The sequence below is a fragment of the Triticum dicoccoides genome, chromosome 2B, assembly GCF_002162155.2.
Source record: "Triticum dicoccoides isolate Atlit2015 ecotype Zavitan chromosome 2B, WEW_v2.0, whole genome shotgun sequence".
NCBI classification, from domain to species: domain Eukaryota; kingdom Viridiplantae; phylum Streptophyta; class Magnoliopsida; order Poales; family Poaceae; genus Triticum; species Triticum dicoccoides.
Window position 1 is genome coordinate 74,935,165 of NC_041383.1, and position 21,560 is coordinate 74,956,724.

At 43.2% G+C, this 21,560-nt stretch overlaps 1 protein-coding gene across 1 annotated transcript; it reads right to left on the minus strand.

The window, feature by feature from the left end:
* Positions 1-10,377: 10,377 nt before the first annotated feature.
* LOC119367178 lies at positions 10,378-11,414 on the minus strand. Its single transcript, XM_037632773.1, has 3 exons — positions 11,048-11,414; positions 10,727-10,909; positions 10,378-10,608 (listed from the first exon to the last, which is right to left on the minus strand). Exons 1-3 carry the CDS (start codon positions 11,326-11,328, stop codon positions 10,407-10,409), a joined length of 666 nt encoding a protein of 221 aa, XP_037488670.1. The 5' UTR covers positions 11,329-11,414; the 3' UTR covers positions 10,378-10,406.
* Between the last annotated feature and the right edge of the window lie 10,146 nt (positions 11,415-21,560).

Here is a 21,560-nt window from a genome sequence, read left to right on the forward strand (position 1 = left end):
GCGGCGGCCAGCCCAAGATCCCATCTGGGGGGCGGCCAAGGGGGGGGGGGAGAGGGGAAACTTGCCCCCCAAGTTAGGTGGGTGCGCCCCCACCCCCAACCCTAGGCGCCTTGGGCCCTTGTGGGGGGGCGCACCAGCCCACCTGGAGCTGGTCCCCTCCCACACTTGGCCCATGCAGCCCTCCGGGGCCGGTGGCCCCACTTGGTGGACCCCCGGGACCCTCCCGGTGGTCCCGGTACGTTACCGATAAAACCCAAAACTTTTCCGGTGACCAAAACAGGACTTCCCATATATAAATCTTTACCTCCGGACCATTCCGGAACTCCTCGTGACGTTCGGATCTCATCCGGGATTCCGAACAACATTCGGTAACCACATACAAACTTCCTTTATAACCCTAGCGTCATCGAACCTTAAGTGTGTAGACCCTACGGGTTCGGGAATCATGCAGACATGACCAAGACGTTCTCCGGTCAATAACCAACAGCGGGATCTGGATACCCATGTTGGCTCCCACATGTTCCACGATGATCTCATCGGATGAACCACGATGTCAAGGACTCAATCGATCCCGTATACAATTCCATTTGTCCTGCGGTATTGTACTTGCCTGATATTCGATCGTCGGTATGCCGATACCTTAGTTCAATCTCGTTACCGGCAAGTCGCTTTACTCGTTCCGTAACACATCATCCCATGATCAACCCCTTGGTCACATTGTGCACATTATGATGATCTCCTACAGAGTGGGCCCAGAGATACCTCTCCTTCAACCGGAGTGACAAATCCCAGTCTCGATTTGTGCCAACCCATCAGACACTTCCGGAGATACCTGTAGTGCACCTTTATAGCCACCCAGTTACGTTGTGACATTTGGTACACCCAAAGTATTCCTACGGCATCCGGGAGTTGCACAATCTCATGGTCTAAGGAAATGATACTTGACATTAGAAAAGCTTTAGCATATGAACTACGATCTTTGTGCTAGGCTTAGGATTGGGTCTTGTCCATCACATCATTCTCCTAATGATGTGATCCCGTTATCAACGACATCCAATGTCCATGGTCAGGAAACTGTAACCATCTATTGATCAACGAGCTAGCCAACTAGAGGCTTACTAGGGACATGGTGTTGTCTATGTATCCACACATGTATCTGAGTTTCCTTTCAATACAATTATAGCATGGATAATAAACGATTATCATGAACAAGGAAATATAATAATAACTAATTTATTATTGCCTCTAGGGCATATTTCGAACAGTCTCCCACTTGCACTAGAGTCAATAATCTAGTTCACATCGCCATGTGATTAACATTCACAGGTCAGATCGCCATGTGACCAACATTCGAAGAGTTTACTAGTGTCACTAAACTAGTTCACATCATCATGTGATTAAGACTCAATGAGTTCTGGGGTTTGATCATGTTTTGCTTGTGAGAGAGGTTTTAGTCAACGGATCTGTAACATTCAGATCCGTATGTACTTCGCAAATCTCTAGGTCATATTGTAAGTGCTGCTTCCACGCTCCACTTGAAGCTATTCCAAATGGTTGCTCCACTATACGTATCCGGTTTGCTTACTCAGAGTCATCCGGATAGGTGTTAAAGCTTGCATGGACGTAACCCTTTATGTCGAACTCTTTATCACCTCCATAAATGAGAAACATGTCCTTTATTTACTCCAAGGACAATTTTGACCGTTGTCCAATGATCCATTCCTGGATCATTCTTGTACCCCTTGACTGACTCATGGCAAGGCACACTTCTGATGCGGTACGCAACATAGCATACTATAGAGCCTACGTCTGAAGCATAGGGGACGACCTTCGTCCTTTCTCTCTCTTCTGTCGTGGTCGAGCTTTAACTCTTAACTTCATACCTTACAACTCAGGCAAGAACTCCTTCTTTGACTGATCCATCTTGAACACCTTCAAGATCATGTCAAGGTATGTGCTCATTTGAAAGTACCATTTAGCGTTTTTTGATATATCCTCATAGATCTTGATGCTCAATGTTCAAGTAGCTTAATCCAGGTTCTCCCTTGAAAACACTTTTCAAATAACCCCATATGCTTTCCAGAAATTCTACATCATTTCTGATCAACAATATGTCAACATCATATACTCATCAGAAATTCTATAGCGCTCCCACTCACTTCTTTGGAAATACAAGTTTCTCATAAACTTTTGTATAAACCCAAAATCTTTGATCATCTCATCAAAGCGTACATTCCAACTCTGAGATGCTTACTCCAGTCCTTAGAAGGATTGCTGGAGTTTTGCATATTTGTTAGCGTTCTTCAGGATTGTTAAAACCTTCTGGTTGTATCACATACAACCTTTCCTTAAGAAAACTGTCGAGGAAACAATGTTTTGACATTCTATCTGCAAGATTTCATAAATAATGCAGTAACTGCTAATCCATTTCCAACAGACTCTTAGCATCGCTACGAGTGAGAAAGCCTCACCGTAGTCAACTCCTTGAACTTGTCGAAAAACATCTTAACGACGAGTCGAGCTTTCTTAATGGTGATTCTTACCATCATTGTCTGTCTTACTTTTAAAATCCATCTGTACCCAACGGCCTTACGACCATCAAGTATTTCTTCCAAAGTCATGGATCCTTTCTCGGATTTTATGGCCTCGAGCCATTCGTCGGAATCCGGGCCCACCATCGCTTCTCCATAGCTCGTAGGTTCATTGTTGTCAAGCAACATGACCTCTAAGGCAGTATTGCGTACCACTCTGAAGTAGTACGCATCCTTGTCACCCTACGAGGTACGGTAGTGACTTGATTCGAAACTTTATGATCACTATCATAAGCTTCTACTTCAATTGGTGTAGGCGCCACAGGAACAACTTCCTGTGCCCTGCTACACACTAGTTGAAGTGACGGTTCAATAACCTCATCAAGTCTCCACCATCCTCCCACTCAATTCTTTCGAGAGAAACTTTTCCTCGAGAAAGGACCCGTTTCTAGAAACAATTACTTTTTGCTTCCGATCTGAGATAGGAGGTATACCCAACCATTTTGGGTGTCCTATGAAGATGTAATTATCCGTTTTGGGTTCGAGCTTATCATGATGAAACTTTTTCACATAAGCGTCGCAGCCCCAAACTTTTAAGAAACGACAACTTAGGTTTCTCCAAACCATAGTTCAAACAGTGTCGTCTCAACGGAATTACGTGGTGCCCTATTAAAGTGAGTGTGGTTGTCTCTAATGCCTAACCCATGATTGATAGTGGTAATTCGATAAGATACATCATGGTATGCATTATATCCAATAGGGTGCAAATATGATGTTCGGACACACCATCACACTATGGTGTTCCAGGCGGTATTAATTGTGAAACAATTTCCACAATGTCTTAATTGCGTGCCAAAACTCGTAACTCAGATACTCATCTCTATGATCATATCATAGACATTTTATCCTCTTGTCACGATGATCTTTAACTTCACTCTGAAATTACTTGAACCATTCAATAATTCAGACTTGTGTTTCATAAAGTAAATATACTCAACATCTACTCGAATCATCTGTGAAGTCAGAACATAACGATATTCACTGCATGCCTCAGCACTCATTGGACTGCACACATCAAAATGTGTTACTTCCAACAAGTTGCTATCTTGTTCCATCTTACTGAAAACGAGGTTTTTCAGTCATCTTGCCCATGTGGTATGATTTGCATATCTCAAGTGATTCAAAATCAAGTGAGTCCAAACAATCCATCTGCATGGAGTTTCTTCATGCGTATACACCAATAGACATTTCACATGTCTCAAACTTTTCAAAAACGAGTGAGTCCAAAGATCCATCAACATGGAGCTTCTTCATGCGTTTTACACCAATATGACTTACATGGCAGTGCCACAAGTAAGTGATACTATCATTACTATCTTATATCTTTTGGCATGAAAATGTGTATCACTACGATCGAGATTCAATAAACCATTCCTTTAGATGCAAGACCATTGAAGGTATTATTCAAATAAATAGAGTAACCATTATTCTCCTTAAATGAATAACCGTATTGTGATAGACATAATCCAATCATGTCTATGCTCAACTCAAACACCAAATGACAATTATTCAGGTTTAATACTAATCTTGATGGTAGAGGGAGTGTGCGATGTTTGATCACATCAAACTTGGAAACACTTCCAACACATATCGTCAGCTCACCTTTAGCTAGTCCCCGTTTATTCCGTAGCTCTTTTATTTCGAGTTACTAACACTTAGCAACCGAACCGGTATCTTAATACCCTGGTGCTACTAGGAGTACTAGTAAAGTACACATTAACATAATGTATATCCAATATACTTCTATCGACCTTCTCAGCCTTCTTATCTATGAAGTATCTAGGGTAATCCTGCTCCAGTGGCTGTTCCCCTTATTACAGAAGCACTTAGTCTTGGGTTTAGGTTCAACCTTGGGTTTCTTCATTAGAGCAGCAACCGTTTTTCCATTTCATGAAGCATCCCTTCTTGCCCTTGCCCTTCTTGAAACTAGTGGTTTTACAAACCATCAACAATTGATGCTCCTACTTGACTTCTACTTTCGCGGTGTCAAACATCACGAATACTTCAAGGATCATCATATCTATCCCTGATATGTTATAGTTCATCATGAAGCTCTAGCAGCTTGGTGGCAATGACTTTGGAGAAACATCACTATCTCATCTGGAAGATCAACTCCCACTCGATTCAAGTGATTGTTGCACTCAGACAATCTGAGCACAAGCTCAACGATTGAGCTTTTCTCCCTTAGTTTGCAGGCTAAGAAAAATCATCGGAGGTCTTATACCTCTTGACGTGGGCACGAGCCTGAAATCCCAATTTCAGCCCTCGAAACATCTCATATGTTCCGCGACTTTTCGAAAACGTCTTTGGTGCCTCAACTCTAAACCGTTTAACTGAACTATCACGTAGTTATCAAAACGTGTATGTCCGATGTTTGCAACATCCACAGACGTTTTGGGGTTCTGCACACTGAGCGGTGCATTAAGGACATAAGCTTTCTACTGATCGCATAATCGCTACTGTCAACTTTCAACTATATTTTCTCTAGAAACATATCTAAAACAGTAGAACTAAAGCGCGAGCTATGACATAATTTGCAAAGAGTTTTTGACTATGTTCAGGATAATTAAGTTCATATTATGAACTCCCACTTAGATAGACATCCCTCTAGTCATCTAAGTGATTACATGATCCAAGTCAACTAGGCCGTATCCGATCATCACGTGAGACGGACTAGTCATCATCGGTGAACATCTTCATGTTGATCGTATCCACCATACGACTCATGCTCGACCTTTCGGTCTCTTGTGTTTCGAGGCCATGTCTGTACATGCTAGGCTCGTCAAGTTAACCTAAATGTTTCGCGTGTGTAAATCTGGCTTACACCCGTTGTATGTGAACGTAAGAATCTATCACACTAGATCATCACGTGGTGCTTCGAAACGACGAACTTTCGCAACGGTGCACAGTTAGGGGGAACACTTTCTTGAAATTTTAATGAGGAATCATATTATTTACTACCGTCGTTCTAAGCAAATAAGATGAATAAACATGATAAACATCACATGCAATCAAATAGTGACATGATATGTCCAATATCATATTGCTCCTTTTGATCTCCATCTTCGGGGCTCCATGATCATCATCGTCACCGGCATGACACCATGATCTCCATCATCATGATCTCCATCATCGTGTCTCCATGAAGTTGTCTCGCCAACTTATTACTTCTACTACTATGGCTACCGGTTGGCAATAAAGTAAAGTAATTACATGGCGTTGTTCAATGACACGCAGGTCATACAATAAATAAAGACAACTCCTATGGCTCCTAACGGTTGTCATATTCATCGACATGCAAGTCGTGATTCCTATTACAAGAACATGATCAATCTCATACATCACATATCATTCATCACATTCTTCTTGGCCACATCACATCACATAGCATACCCTGCAAAAACAAGTTAGACGTCCTCTAATTGTTGTTTGCATGTTTTACGTGGCTGCTATGGGTTTCTAGCAAGAACGTTTCTTACCTATGCATAACCACAACGTGATATGTCAATTGCTATTTACCCTTCATAAGGACCCTTTTCATCGAATCCGTTCCAACTAAAGTGGGAGAGACTGGCACCCGCTAGCCACCTTATGCACCAAGTGCATGTCAGTCGGTGGAACCGGTCTCACGTAAGAGTACGTGTAAGATCGGTCCGGGCCGCTTCATCCCACAATACCATCGAAACAAGATTGGACTAGTAACGGTAAGCATATTGAACAAAATCAACGCCCACAACTACTTTGTGTTCTACTCGTGCAAAGAATCTACACAATAGACCTAGCTCATGATGCCACTGTTGGGGAACGTAGCAGAAATTCAAAATTTTCCTACATGTCACCAAGATCTATCCATGGAGAGACTAGCAACGAGGGGAAGGAGAGTGCATCTACATACCCTTGTAGATCGCTAAGCGGAAGCGTTCAAGAGAACGGGGTTGAAGGAGTCGTACTCGTTGTGATCCAAATCACCGGAGATCCTAGTGTCGAACGGACGGCACATCTGCGTTCAACACATGTACAGCCCGGTGACGTCTCCCACGCCTTGATCCAACAAGGAGAGAAGGAGAGGTTGAGGAAGACACCGTCCAGCAGCAGCACAACGGCGTGGTGGTGGTGGAGGAGCGTGGCAATCCTGCAAGGCTTCGCCAAGCACCGCGGGAGAGGAGAAGGGAGAGAGGTAGGGCTGCGCCAAGGAGAGGTCAAACTCATATGTTGGCAGCCCTCAAGACCTCAAGTATATATAGGGGGAGAGGGGGGGGCTGCGCCCCCACTTAGGGTTCCACCCTAGGGGTGGCGGCCAGCCCAAGATCCCATATATAAATCTTTACCTACGGACCATTCTGGAACTCCTCGTGACGTCCGGGATCTCATCCGGGATTCCGAACAACATTCGTTAACCACATACAAACTTCCTTTATAACCCTAGCGTCATCGAACCTTATGTGTGTAGACCCTATGGGTTCGGGAATCATGCAGACATGACCGAGACGTTCTCCGGTCAATAACCAACAGCGGGATCTGGATAGCCATGTTGGCTCCCACATGTTCCACGATGATCTCATCGGATGAACCACGATGTCAAGGACTCAATCGATCCCGTATACAATTCCCTTTGTCTTGCGGTATTGTACTTGCCCGAGATTCGATCGTCGGTATGCCGATACCTTGTTCAATCTCGTTACCGGCAAGTCTCTTTACTCGTTCCTTAACACATCATCCCGTGATCAACCCCTTGGTCACATTGTGCACATTATGATGATGTCCTACCGAGTGGGCCCAGAGATACCTCTCCGTCAACCGGAGTGACAAATCCCAGTCTCGATTTGTGCCAACCCATCAGACACTTTCAGAGATACCTGTAGTGCACCTTTATAGCCACCCAGTTACGTTGTGACATTTGGTACACCCAAAGCATTCCTACGGCATCCGGGAGTTGCACAATCTCATGGTCTAAGGAAATGATACTTGACATTAGAAAAGCTTTAGCATACGAACTACGATCTTTGTGCTAGGCTTAGGATTGGGTCTTGTCCATCACATCATTCTCCTAATGATGTGATCCCGTTATCAACGACATCCAATGTCCATGGTCAGGAAACTGTAACCATCTATTGATCAACGAGCTAGCCAACTAGAGGCTTACTAGGGACATGGTGTTGTCTATGTATCCACACATGTATCTGAGTTTCCTTTCAATACAATTATAGCATGGATAATAAACGATTACCATGAACAAGGAAATATAATAATAACTAATTTATTATTGCCTCTAGGGCATATTTCCAACACGAGGAAATGCCCCAAAGGCACAAAATTTCGCCAACTTTTTTGTTGTTGTTATTTCTTGAATGCATACATATAGATAGCTTATTTGCTTTGTTGTATATACTTTGTAGTGTCAACGATGAGGCATATATGTCAACTATGGGTGTTGGCTCCAACAATTCGCATTGGTCTCAAACCAATGACATGCATTTTGATGACCATGAGTTTGAGGTGGACGAGGATGGTGAGGGCATTGTCGACGCACTTGCAAGTGTCGGAGGATCCATCCGTTGGAGGTGATCAAAGTAGAGATGCTTATCGGAACTGGATGAAGGAGCACTTTTATCTACACAACAAGAGTGGAATTGACCGCTCCTCTTTATCTCTTTGCTCCCAGTGGTCGACAATCAGCAAAGATTGTCAAAAGTGGGCGGCTGCACAAAAGGCGGTTAACAAGTTGAACCCCAAGTGGCACTAACGATGAAGATAGGATAAGTGCCATTTCATCCATGTTCATCATGCTTGTTGTTGGTGTTTGTAGTGCTAACTTGTTTTGTTTTTATGTAGTTGAATATTGCACAAAACTTGTTCAAAGGAGAGGATAAGAAGAGCAAGAAGGGGAAGATCAAGAAAGAAAGACCATTTACCTTGCTTCATTGTTATGAAGCATTGAAGGGTGATGAGAAATGGAAGAAGCGTGATGATATGGATGATTTGGATTTGATAAACAAACGCAAGCGAACAATTGATTTGGATGATGATGAGGAGGAGGCATTAAGTGATGCCGGCAAGAGAAGACCCACACCAAACACGGTTTCATACTCGAAGCCAAAACGACTGGATGGGTGCAATAAAGACGCAAAAGAAAAGAAGAAGAGGAAAGGAGATGATGAGCTCAAAAATGCAATGGAAGCTATTGTGAAGGCAAGAAAAGAAGCCAACGAGGTGAGGAATATGGCAAGGAACCAAGATGTCGCGGCCGAGGAGAGGAGGGTGGCGGACGAGGAGAGGAAGGTATCATTGGAGGAGAGGACGGTGGGCATGGAGGAGCGATCTAGATTGTTGGATTGGGAGAAGTCCTTGTTCTTCATGGACACATCTATCCTCAATGAGGCGCAAAAGGAGTATGTCAATCTTGCCCATGAAGAAGTCTTGATCCAAAAAAGAGCCATGATTCGCGGCATGGGTGGCAGTGGCCTTGGAGGCATGGGAGGCATCGATGGCTTCAGAGCTACCATGGGCGGCATGGATGCCATGGGTGGCTTTGGAGCTACCATGGAGACCATGGGAGGCATGGGTGGTTTCGGAGCACCTCCGGGCGGCATGGCCGGCATGAGATGCATGAGTTTTGCGTCTCTCATGGGAGGCATGGGAGTACCTCCGGGCGGCATGGGCAGAATGTCTTCCGGTGTGCCTCACACAGCTTCGCATGAAGATGCCATTAAAGATCTTGCCAACACCTTCCGAGCTTCACATGACGATGCGGCGCGCGACAATGAAGAGAAAGAGGAAGAATCGTCTTCGGAGGATGAGGAAGAGTCATAGGAAGATGAGGATGAAGACGAGGACGAGGCTTGATTGTTGATGTGCCTTTCCTTGGTGGGAACTTTTGTGTCATGAACTTGGTTCGGATTTTGAACTTGATTGGATGATGTTGTGGGCATGAATTTGAACTTGTGGGAACTTTATGTCATCATAAACTTGTTTGTGTGATTTAAATTGTACCATGTCTTTATTTTGATGTTTGAAATTCATTTTGTGTCCAAAATGCAACATATGACAAGCGCCGGTTGCTCGCGCGCACTACATTTTTAGCGCGTCTGTTGGAGCTACGCGCGCGCCAAATTTACCGCGTCCGCTGGAGCCAGCACTCCTTGCCGCGCCAAAGCAGGCGATCGGCACACTGCAAACTGAATTTTAGTGCGCCGCGCGTTGGGCGGCTGTTGGAGATGCTCTTAGCAAAGCAAAATAAAGTCGAGTGTCTATAAAAAACTCAGCAGAGAGATAGCCCTCAGCCAAGATATCATTTTCCAAGTACACGTCATACAAAACTCGGCAAATACAAGTGCCCTCGGCAAAGTGCATGGCATGTGTCCCTTGTCGCCACAGTTGACAGAGCGTTGACGATGTTGCAATGTGTGACGAGTAGGGTACTCGGCAAAGAAAGTTTTGCTGCTAGTATGGTCATCTTTGGCAACAATGGGACTCGACAAAGGTCTATTTCGAACCTGTATCTTTTGTTTATTGTCTATTATTTCTTTTATTTTCTTTCTTTCTTTCTCCTTTATATTTTATATCTTTTATTTCCCACCATTTTTCTCACGTCATTATGTTCCATTGTTTCTCAAACTCCACTTTTACCGCCCTCCATTGGTATAAGTCACATCACTCCCTACTTGTTTTAACTTCGATCCGTGAGCATGTGGTAGTATTGTAGGTTATGCAAGTATTGATTCGTGATGTTTGATGAGTGGGCTTTTGCATCACTTTTTCGTGTCTATTCTAGTAGAAAAATCCATCGCATCATATCCATCTACCAATTTTTCATGTTCACAATGCATAGCTTTGGATCTTCACTCGCTTTACCAAGTTCATTACACAACTTATAGCTTGGTCGACATAAGAAAATTTGTTTGAATCAATGATAGTGCCGCTGCTAACTGTGATGCTCTCTAAACGTCTTGGGTGCCTCGACGATGTCTTTATCTGAGCCTCCATTTCCACCCCATGGTCCAACCTTTGTGGGAAGGCTCTACAATATGATAACACAATTATGTGATGTTTTCTTGAATAAAAGGGATGTGGACACAAACTAATGAAGATTTGGGTGAAGACAAAAAGTAGTTTTACATGTTGGTTATTCATCTCACCTGTGAACCATGGGACAAAATCCATGGATAGTGAGTTCTATGATGTTACCTTCACTCCTTTGTTCATGGAACTTTTTATAGATGACACCGGTCGCCATAGCGAACTGTCCTGTCCCACCAACAATAGCCCACTCACCTTCTTCGACGGATATCCCCATCACTTGAAGCGTTGATCCCTTAAACCTATATCACGTTCAGATGTGGTTGTTAACTATATCATGCACATGACATGATCATTTGTAGTTTAAGTAATCAACATGAAGATATATTTCTTCACAAATATATATATATAACCATGTATGAATGCATATGCGTACGTACCTTTCAACCTCGAATGTTATGCTGAAAGTATTCTGCCAGTTACCGGCATAGATATGCAGGCCTTGTGCACGCGCAACAACGGTGGCGCCGGGGCTAGGGCCATCACATATCGGCCAGTTGTTAACGACTGCCGCACCCAAACCGGTAGTAACATTCGAGTCTATTATGCCTGACTGATTCTGGTTTGAACCAAGGGGAGTGTGGAAAAGGTACAGGCTGCGGAAGTTGAGCTCATTGCTCTCCACGAACGCTGCGCGGGGAGTTATCTGGAAATTGGCCATGGTGACTAGTGAGTTGGGTGGGGCTCTGGTTCAAGGGATGTTGTAGGCTTATGAGATACTAGTAGATTGTTGTGTGTGAGAACTAGGAGGTTGGGAGTCGTATTTATAGATCGCTAGCTAGGGCCAATGCCAATGGGAGCATGTCTGGGATTAGATGGAGCGAGACATCCCACGATGTTTTGTGCATGTCAGGATCAGCCATGTACACCACGAATGACGCTAGGATGCATACGAGTACAGAACTGGTGGTGCTGATTCGGCCTTGTGCATCACGAGCACCTTTCTCACCGGCAACAGAATCACTCCATCTCAGCTTTGGTGGCAGTAAGAAATAAAGGCACGTACGGGTAACGCTGCATGCTTTCTTGACTAAGGACGTACATCTCGTGCATCACGAGCTCATGTGCTCTGTGCTCACATTCAGGATAAGATTTTTCCTTCGAGGCCATCATCAGTATACAACGATCCTTAGGTGCATCTTGCTAGTAATTTGGTACTCCCTCCATTCAGAAATACTTGTCGAAGAAATTGATCCGGAAATACTTGTCGAAGAAATGGATCCGAGACGGAGGGAGTATATATGATTCCGTTTTAAAATGAAATTTCCCTCTGAATGGGAACTTGTGGAATCCTATGTGATGGACCATGAAATGAAGGGCTGAAGTTGACTACTACATGTTCAAGAGAGATAGGGTCGTGCATCGCGCCTATTTTCAAACTTCAGAGCCCAGGTGTCTTATAAATTTTCGATTCTGAGAATTTTTTTTTGTTTTTGAAAATTTCACATGATCATTGAGAACTACATTTCTCAGTAATAACCTTAATAATTGTAAAACCCACTATCCCTTTGTAAATTTGATATTCATAATTCAGCCCGTTTGCGCATTTTAACATGGCATAATTATGACAACATTTGCTATTCGAGACTCGTGCATCACGAGAACCTGTGTCTAACCGACAAGAGAATCACTGCATCTCAGATCTGGTGGCAGTAAGAAATAAAGGCACGTACGGGTAACGCTGCAAGCGGTGTTGACTGAGGACGTGCACCTTGTGCATCACGAGCCCTCTCCGCTCAGTGCTCACAATCAGTACAAGATTCTTTTCAGGGAGGGGATCATTACTGTACAAATGTTGTTGCCGCTAACAAGGAAAACATACTGTTAGGCTTGCCCTACTTTTCTAACTTGTGGAAATCCGATTAGATGAACCATGAAATGAAGGGCTCAAGATGATTACTATTACAGGTTCAAGAGAGATAGGGTCGTGCATAAAGTGTGAAGTATATATGGTGTGCCTATGTGAGAAAACAACAAAACAAAAATGTATTCTGATAATTATCGATATGTGTATGTGGCATCCTATGTAAGATACTGATCATGAGAGTATTATGGTTTAGCAAAATAATAGCCCTCTTATGAGTTCAAGTGCATGTATGAAAATTTCAATTAACAAATATAACTATTTGCAATATATGAGAAAGCATTTGCACTCAACCTACCGATAGTCCAGCTCGGCTCTTATATCGGGAGGCAGTCATTTAATATTTTGCCCAAAATGCGCATACATATTTGTCCCATCAAATTCATGTAAAAATAGAAAGAAAAAAACTATGTTCTAAATATTTTAAATTAAATTATTTTCCTTTTTATGTAAGTACAAAACATATGCAACAGAATAGTGCAAATTCATACTCTCTCGGTTCGAAAATATAGTAACTGTGCGCCCCGTGGTGCCACCTGGCTTATGCATAAACCATGCGGCAGGCAACGCACTTGGCTTATGTATAAACTCCGCAACACACGGGCGACGTCTGCTTATGTATAAACCCTGCAACAGACGGTAGCACTCGGCTTATACAGACGGTGACGCATGGCTCTTAACACCCAACTGTCATCATGTTACTTTATTCAACCGAGAGTCACATGAAAACACTCGTTTATACATAAGCCGGGTTTTTTTTTGTTATGGCTCTCGGCTTATACCGTATAAGCCGGTCCACTATAAACCGTGTCATATAAGCCGGGAGTTTTACTCGGCCTATTCATAAACCGAGTTCAAATCGGCATAAGCCGAGTGTATTAGGCACACGGCTTATAATTTTTTTCCTATAGTGCCATATACCCACACCACCACGCCTAATCGCTACCTCATGTCTTCTTCGGCATCGCCATGTAGGAGAAGCCTCAGATAATCACCATATTAGCATAGGTTTGACGTCTCTGTTCTAGGTTTGGCTTTGGTCATTGTCCCGTTCGGATACAAAATCATGGGGGTGTTATTTTCAGGTTACGATGGCAAGCTTGTGAACCCAATGTCTCTTTGATAAGAGATGTCCAGTCCCAGGAGATGGTCTGCTCTTGATGCTTTCTTCTTTGGATGTCTTAAGTCTGGGCTTTATTCTATCTGGTCTATCATCCATCTTGTGCTCTAGCATTTAGTGGTAGGCTTCTACTGCCGTATTCAATCGTCATCGAACGCGCCAGCTTGACGAGCATACCCGCAGGCAAAATAACTCGAGGGTCTTAGGAAGGAGATCAAGATGAAGGAAACATCACCAACCAAAGATGTTGCTCTAGTGTTCAATCAACAGTGAAATGGAGCAAGTCCATTGCACATGAGTTGCCATCGACACCAGCCCTAGATCCGCAAAGGGGCCTCCCAGATTGGAGGTTATGAAATTTAGATTTGAAGTAAACAAAAATTATCAAAATAGGTGAACAGGATAAAAATTGGTAGCGACTTGATTTCTTGTTTGACTGTAGGTCAGGGGCGTATCAGATGCTGAGACCAAGTGGCACACACTTGTTAGACTCGGTGCAGAAGGAGCTAATTAAGTTTGTAGAGTGTGCCCAACCAAGTTGATTGCCACTAACCTTATGAACGCGGCCAGCTTGGTTTCCTTACACCTTGCACGCTTCCCTCTCAAAACTACAACTCTTCCCATGGGATGCTCCGATTTCTATGCAGCTTACATCACAAATTTTCTAAAAGATAGTTGAAATGTAACCGCAGCCACATGTCATGACAACATGCCAAGTTTCATGTTTTTCAGGCCACATTCAGGACAACATGCCAGCCATTGCACCATAAAAAATATCACTATGTTCTATATATATAGTATTAGTATTCGTCACCCAGGCTGCAGAATAAGTTATTCTTCATCCGAGGTAATCTTACGATCATTTCATAATTAAATTACATTTCGAATTCAAATAGTTACATTCTTATTGATTCACTACGTAAAATTTGACATAAGAAAATAAAAATATAGGTCATAAGACAAGAAAATTTACAGTTTATGTGTATTTTAGACTATGTTTTTATATTTGTAATTTTACATAACATAAAATATTTTTTACGGCGATTATATATTTTCTTATGGTCCCTTTTTGCGTCGGAAATAAGATAAAACTTACGGAACGTAAAATTACGGTGCATTGATGGTAAAATAGAGGGGGGTGAAGAATAACTATTCCTCACTCAGGGTGACGAATAGCGCGACCCATATATATATATATATACCTATAGAGACACATGCAACAAATCTTGACCATCAAACAAAATCAATCTAATGACCCATACTGCCCCAGCGAGTGCTCAACATGTCTAGCGTAAAATTAATATCATATCAAATATCAATATCGACACTAATCACGTAATTAATACGCAAATAATATCCTACATAATATTTACATGCAATCAATATACTGCCTAATATCAACTATCCTACCTAATGTCATATACTGCCTAATATCAACGGGAAATGATTCCCCTCAACCGGCTGATTTCTTGAAACCCATCCACCACCTCGCTCGCACAACATGTGGTCCTACGTGACATGCCACTGGCTCCTGATGATATTTTTTGCAACTTCTGCAATATCATCAATGTTGCGTAAGTTTCTTCCGTAACATTAGCTGTGTTGCAAAAAGACGAAGACGAAAAGAGAATTCTGCAACAAAGGCTCTGTTGCAAAAAAAAACAGCAACAAAACCTAGTTGGAAAATTTATATTTTTTTGCAAAAAGATGAAGACGAAAAAAGAAATTCTGCAATAAAGCCTGTGTTGCAAAAAAATGCAACAAAACCTCTGTTGCAAAAAAACTTATGCAACAAGACCTCTGTTGCAGAAACTTTCTGCAACAAGACCTATGTTGCAATGATGGAGGGCGCCGATGCGCCAGATCTGACGGCCTGTGAGCCGGCCGATCTTTTAAAAAGATCAGTCGGCGGACGCGTAGCAGTCCCCAATATCAACACGCATTGCAACTACACCTTACTAGTTTGAAGAAACACAGTAAAAACATTGTACCGTGAAAATCAAAAACAAGATGTGGGACGGGACGATGCAGAACTGGGCCAGCAAACACAACAATTGGTATGTGGTTTGCACTAGAACACTATTATAGTATTCTTCGCTAGGAGCAAAGAATAGACATTCCATGATAGTAATGCTTAGAATATCACGGCAAAATATTATTCCCTACAAGAATCAATATGTAGTTGAATGATTAGGAGGGTGATTGTACCCCTAGCCCAACAGGGATCAAACCATATTTCCCTCGACAGTGAGGCGTCTATGCTGATTTCGTCAATCTGAAGACCTGGATATGTGTTTGTACTGTGTTTAAAAAAAATCCATACATAGAGCAAGGAATAGTGGGGGACGGGTGTAACAATTAACATGTACTGTTTTAAAAAATCATGAGATATTTTTAATATAATATAAAATAAAAACATGTACTTGTTTTTAAAATTGTGCACATTTTTTATCAATTCAGGTAAGTTTTTTATTATTACTATTTTTAGAAAGAAAAAAAATAAATTTATTTAAAAATTTAGATTTTTTTATTTTTTTTGGAAATTCATGGAAGCTATTTAAAATGCATGAACAATTTTAATCAGTGAAGTTTTGAAAAACTTCATGAATATCTTTTCTTGTGTGAGATTCATGAATATCTTTTAGTATGTACTGTTTGTGTTAGAGAAGCTTTTTGAGAGATTTTATTTTACTCTGTCAAAGAAAACAAAAAAACAGGCTCGATCCCGGAACGGGACCATGTGTGCGCCTAGGCTGTCCCTCGCAATGGGCCGAGCCGCACTGCCGCGCGCAAAATTCGTGGAGGCAATGCGCTGAAAGAAAATGAGGAGAGCAGAGGAAGGGCGGAGCGCCGTTGGCCACATCAACATCTCGTCGACCACGGGAAGGTCGGCACGGCCACAGCAAGATCTCGGCGGCCACGAGATGGGCGGCGCGTCTCCACTGCCTTCTAGCCACACGGGCGGTCCGGGAACTCCAGATTTTTCACGGGAGTGGAGCACGAGCGCGGCGGTGACTCCTCCGGCGACCACGGCGGTGACCCTTTTTTCCTTTCAATGCCGATTTAACTCCTGATTGGGCTCCCCTTCCCCAACCCTAGTTCCCTCCTGGCTCTCCTGTAGGGCATTCGTCATGGTGGTTCTGCTCCGACTCGCGCTCTAGGTAGTCTGCCCTTGCCTATATGCAAACCGAGTCCGGCTGGGAGTCAGCCCGAGGCTCCCACTTCTTCATAAATAAGAGGGATTCGAAGACCTTTCATTTTTTTAGAGAAAAGGCCTAAGCCCGACTTTATAAATAAAGCCACAAGGCAGCGTCATAAGCCCAAGCAACCACCAGGGCGATACACCCAACAACCACAACAACAGAAAAGAGTACCAGAGGCACAAGAGAGTACTAGGTATACATGGCAACCTGCCAAACACGACACGCAGGCCGGAAGGATAACGAAACAGCCATCAACAGGAAAGACGATACTGCACCAAGGAAGGTTAGACATCAGGAGCCTGCCCGGAGAAGGAGGACGTCGAGGCCCGGATTTTAGAGATTAGCAGGTCCAGAGCTCTCTGGTCGTCCTCTTTAGTCAATGATCTCCACTGCTGCAAGAATATACATGATTTGAAAAGAACGTCAGCAGGCTTCGAAGGAAAGACATGTTCAATAGTAAATTTGTTCCTAATCGTCCAAAAGGACCAGCAAATCGCACCCAAGCCAACCCAAAAGATCCTCTTAGTGACCCCAACCAACGAACTGGCTAGGGTGCGTATCTCTAGAAAGGAGGAGGGGTCCCAAGTAACATGTAACCACGACCGTGCACAGCACCAAACTAACTTAGCCAAAACACAGTGAAAGAAGATGTGTTCCGTGTTTTCCACAACACCGCAAAGAGCACAAAAAGCCGAGCCCGGGCCATTACGCTTATGGATTTGGTCAGCAGCGGGAAGCCGACCTCTTAAGGCTTGCCATAGGAAGATTTTCACCTTAGGAGGAACTTTGGACCTCCAAATGCAGGAGAACCGATTGGAAGGGACACCTCCGATGAGCCTCGCGTACATAGACTTAACCGAAAACCGACCAGAGGCAGAATGAGGCCAGACAACAGCGTCCGGCGACTCCGAAAGCAGGGGGAAGAAGGCAGAAAGGCTTTGCCAGTCTTCCAACTCTTCAGGAGCAAAGAACGCCGAAAGGCCAAATCCCAATTATTAGCTGCCACCTCCGCGATGGAGATGTCAGGGTTCGGACAGAACGAAAACAGAATCGGGAAATTACGAGCCAAAGGAGCATCACCACACCACCAGTCGCGCCAAAAACGAACCGAGGTACCATCACCCACACTAAACTTAACATGATCCAGGAATAGAGGCCTGACTTTAATAAGGTCCTTTCAGAACTGAGATCCACGTCGGCCACCGGCAAACAGAGGGCTGGAGTGAGGAAAGTATTTAGCCTTAAGGATGGAATACCAAAGAGATCCGACCCCACTGGTCATGATTTTCCACCACCACTTAATTAACAGACATTTATTCATGACATGCATATTAATAATACCTAACCCTCCACGGTTTTTAGGCCTACACATAAGCTTCCATTTAACCAGCCTCTATTTCCGTTTATTATCAGCAACGTTCCAATAAAAAGCACCCTTGTGTTTGTCAAAACCAGCATGGATGCCAGCCGAGAGGAGATAAAATCCCATAAGGAACATTGAGAGGGAGGAGAGACAAGCATTAATAAAAGCAACTTTGCCAGCATTGGTGTTGTATCTACCACGCCAGGGAAGAACCCTATTTCCCACCTTAGACACCGCAGGAGCAAAGTCCTTACACTACTAGGGAAAAGGCTAGCAGCAGCGCGGGTTTTAGATGTATCAGTAGCGCGGGGATAGGCGCTACTAATAAGGCGCTACAGCTATTGCTTAGCAGCAGCGCGTGCCTGCCCGCGCTACTGCTAGGACAAATAGCTGCAGCGTTTGTTCGTTACCACACTGCTGCTAAGGTAACTACTTGCAGCGTGTTTTCTGTCCATCGCTACTAGTACTTTTTATTTTATTTTTTTAGTGTATTTATGCGCTATCGTACAAATATTGGTACAATACCAGTTATGAGGTTTACATCATTATGTCCATAACAGTGTGTCAAATGAAGGTGGATTAGGTTTAAGTGGAGGCAATATGTGGTGCATGTCAAAAGTATACTACTAATCCAAACTTGATCTAGTTTGGACTAGTAGTACTTTTCATGTGCACCACATGTTGCCTCCACTTGAATCTAATCCGCCAGCACAAGCTATTTAATCATCATCATAGTCATTACCACCAACAGTATTTATTTCTGTCTAAAAAAACAGTATTTATTTAATCACCACTAACACTAGCTAATAATAATCATCATAGTCATTACCACCAACACTAGCTATTTTATCATCATAGTAATATAGTGTAGCACATCATCATCCTCAAACTCATTTCTAGCTAGCTAATCACCCCTGCTGCTCTCTCTTAGGTAAAATAACATAAAACATATATAGCTCTCCTCCTTGATCAAGCTGGAGCATGCAGATGAACCTGTCTCCTAATCATGGGTAGCACATCTGTTTGCTGCCCCCTAGTACTTCTCAGCGCTCCCCCATCACATATTTGGTCCAGTCTTGCACTATTAAGCATCCATCGCTAATCTTGAATGCACTAAAGTAATCTGTAGGATATCTTGGCCGTAAGCTGATAATACTCATGGTACCTTTAGTCTCGATCCCATAAGGCACAACATTCATCGGGAGTCCCTGTTGAAGAACATCGTATGTTAACATACTTAGCAATGAAGTTTAGTTTTAAAAATAATGTATGGAAAAGATGCACTGATGACAAATAGTAAAAATCTTACCATCCTTCCTAAATAGATGTGACTGTAGTTTATTACGAACACTATTGGTCGCACATTTTCAGTACTAACATTTCTAAATGCAGGAAGAAAATTTGTTTTGACAGTATCAAGATCCTCAAGCCATGAAACATAATGACTGAGCTCCTCGCAGTTGAGTTCAGGCCCAGGACAATATACGGTCCTGTCTACCAAGCGCTGGACATGTTTGCTTGCACCAAAATAAGCTAACAATACAAATTAGTTGTCAACTATTTTTGAATAAACAATATCAAAGACATAAATATGGTTGAGAAACTTACATAATGGTATAACTGGAGGCGTCTGCACATCGACCCAAATGTCGGTATTACCTTCAATATCATCTTCCGGACGAATATCAAAGGTGATAACCATATAAGGCTCAAATGCATAAGTCTTGCATAGTGCTCGCCATGTTTTGCATCCAAAATAGGTGTAGTCGTCTGAGTTGTACAATTTTGCATGAAAAATATAACCATGCTCAGTCTTCAAGTAAAATTTCTTTTCCTCCATCTTATGACTGAAACCTATCTTATCCAATACAAAAACTCTTGCATGGCAGGGGATACGCTAGTAGAATAGTAAAAAAAATGAGTGGAAGCAAATGAAGCAGATGTCATGCTTAATTACGAAAAAAGACTTGTCGTTGTGACTTACTGTATCCATTTCAAAGTTCTTGTCCAGCTTGATGCTGAAGCGCCTATCATCATCTAGGAAGATTCCGTTGCACAGGCCGCGCTCGTCTTCGCAGTATTTGCAAATACCGAAATCATTTTCGTCGTCAGACATTTCCTATGTTCATAGTTAAAACATTAATTGAAAATCGATCGAAGACAACTACCAAGATACTCAACACACAAATCCGGGGCACTTGATATTTCCTACATATTCTGGCACAAGTCATGCCAAAATTCACGGAAAAATTCGGCATGACCTTTGCTAAAATAGGACATATCGAGCGCCTGAAATTTGCCGGAACGGAAATGAATCAACACTCCGGCAAAACATAGGTCACTCGGAGGTGTAACCTGCAAACATGACGGGCCACTTGGATATTGAGCAATACAAGATATACATTTCAAAATATCTTATAGGACTCAAATTAGCATGCATTCAATAAGCAAAAGTAAATCATCTCATACGTCCGTACATCGTCGAATATTATCACTAATACATCACGAATAGTGTCATACATATAACATCACTAATACAACTAAAACCCTAGCACACGACGGGTATCGGCGCGGGCGGTGGACACCCACAGAGAAGGAACCATCACAGGATCATAGCTCCAGTGAGATCCCCGGAGAACCTGCCAGGTATTGGAGAACGGCCTGTGCTCCAACGCAAACAAGTAGCGACGGACGTGCGCGTCCTCCTCACTGACACGGTGACGCACCACCTCCGCGGAGTCCTCGAGCCTCTCGATCGTCACTGGCCCACGCGACCGCCACCAAAGAAGGTTCGGGTCAACGACAGGCTGGCTCCTGACCAACATGCGCCCCCCGGTAGGTAGCGCCTCCTAGTACCACCCAGGCGGAGTCCAGTCCCGGACATGGCCGATCTGGTCAAGCAGGTGTCGTCCTCCGCCGACTCGACGACGAGGATGCGGGATAGGCATCGTCCACGTCGAGGCGGAAAAAATTGCTTTAACTAAAAAATAGAAACAAGTTCTTACTAACTAGTTCTATTAATTCAACCCCGATCAAAAAATAAGTTCTATTAATTGAACTAGTTCTTACTAAAAATAAACTTACTATAAATAAAAATATTCTATTACCTAATCAATACCTAGTTCTTAATATGCAACTAAAATAAACTTACTATAAATAAAAATAAACTTAATATGCAACTAAAATATAAAGAAACCCTAGGCAGAGGTAGGGGAGGGGAGGAGCGGGCGTGCTCACCTCGGGTGCCTGCGACGAGGGAGGGGCAGGGCGGCGTCGAGGTCGGGGTTGGGGCTCGGATGCGCGGCGATGGTGGCTGGCGTCGAGGTCGGGGTCGGGGCGGCAT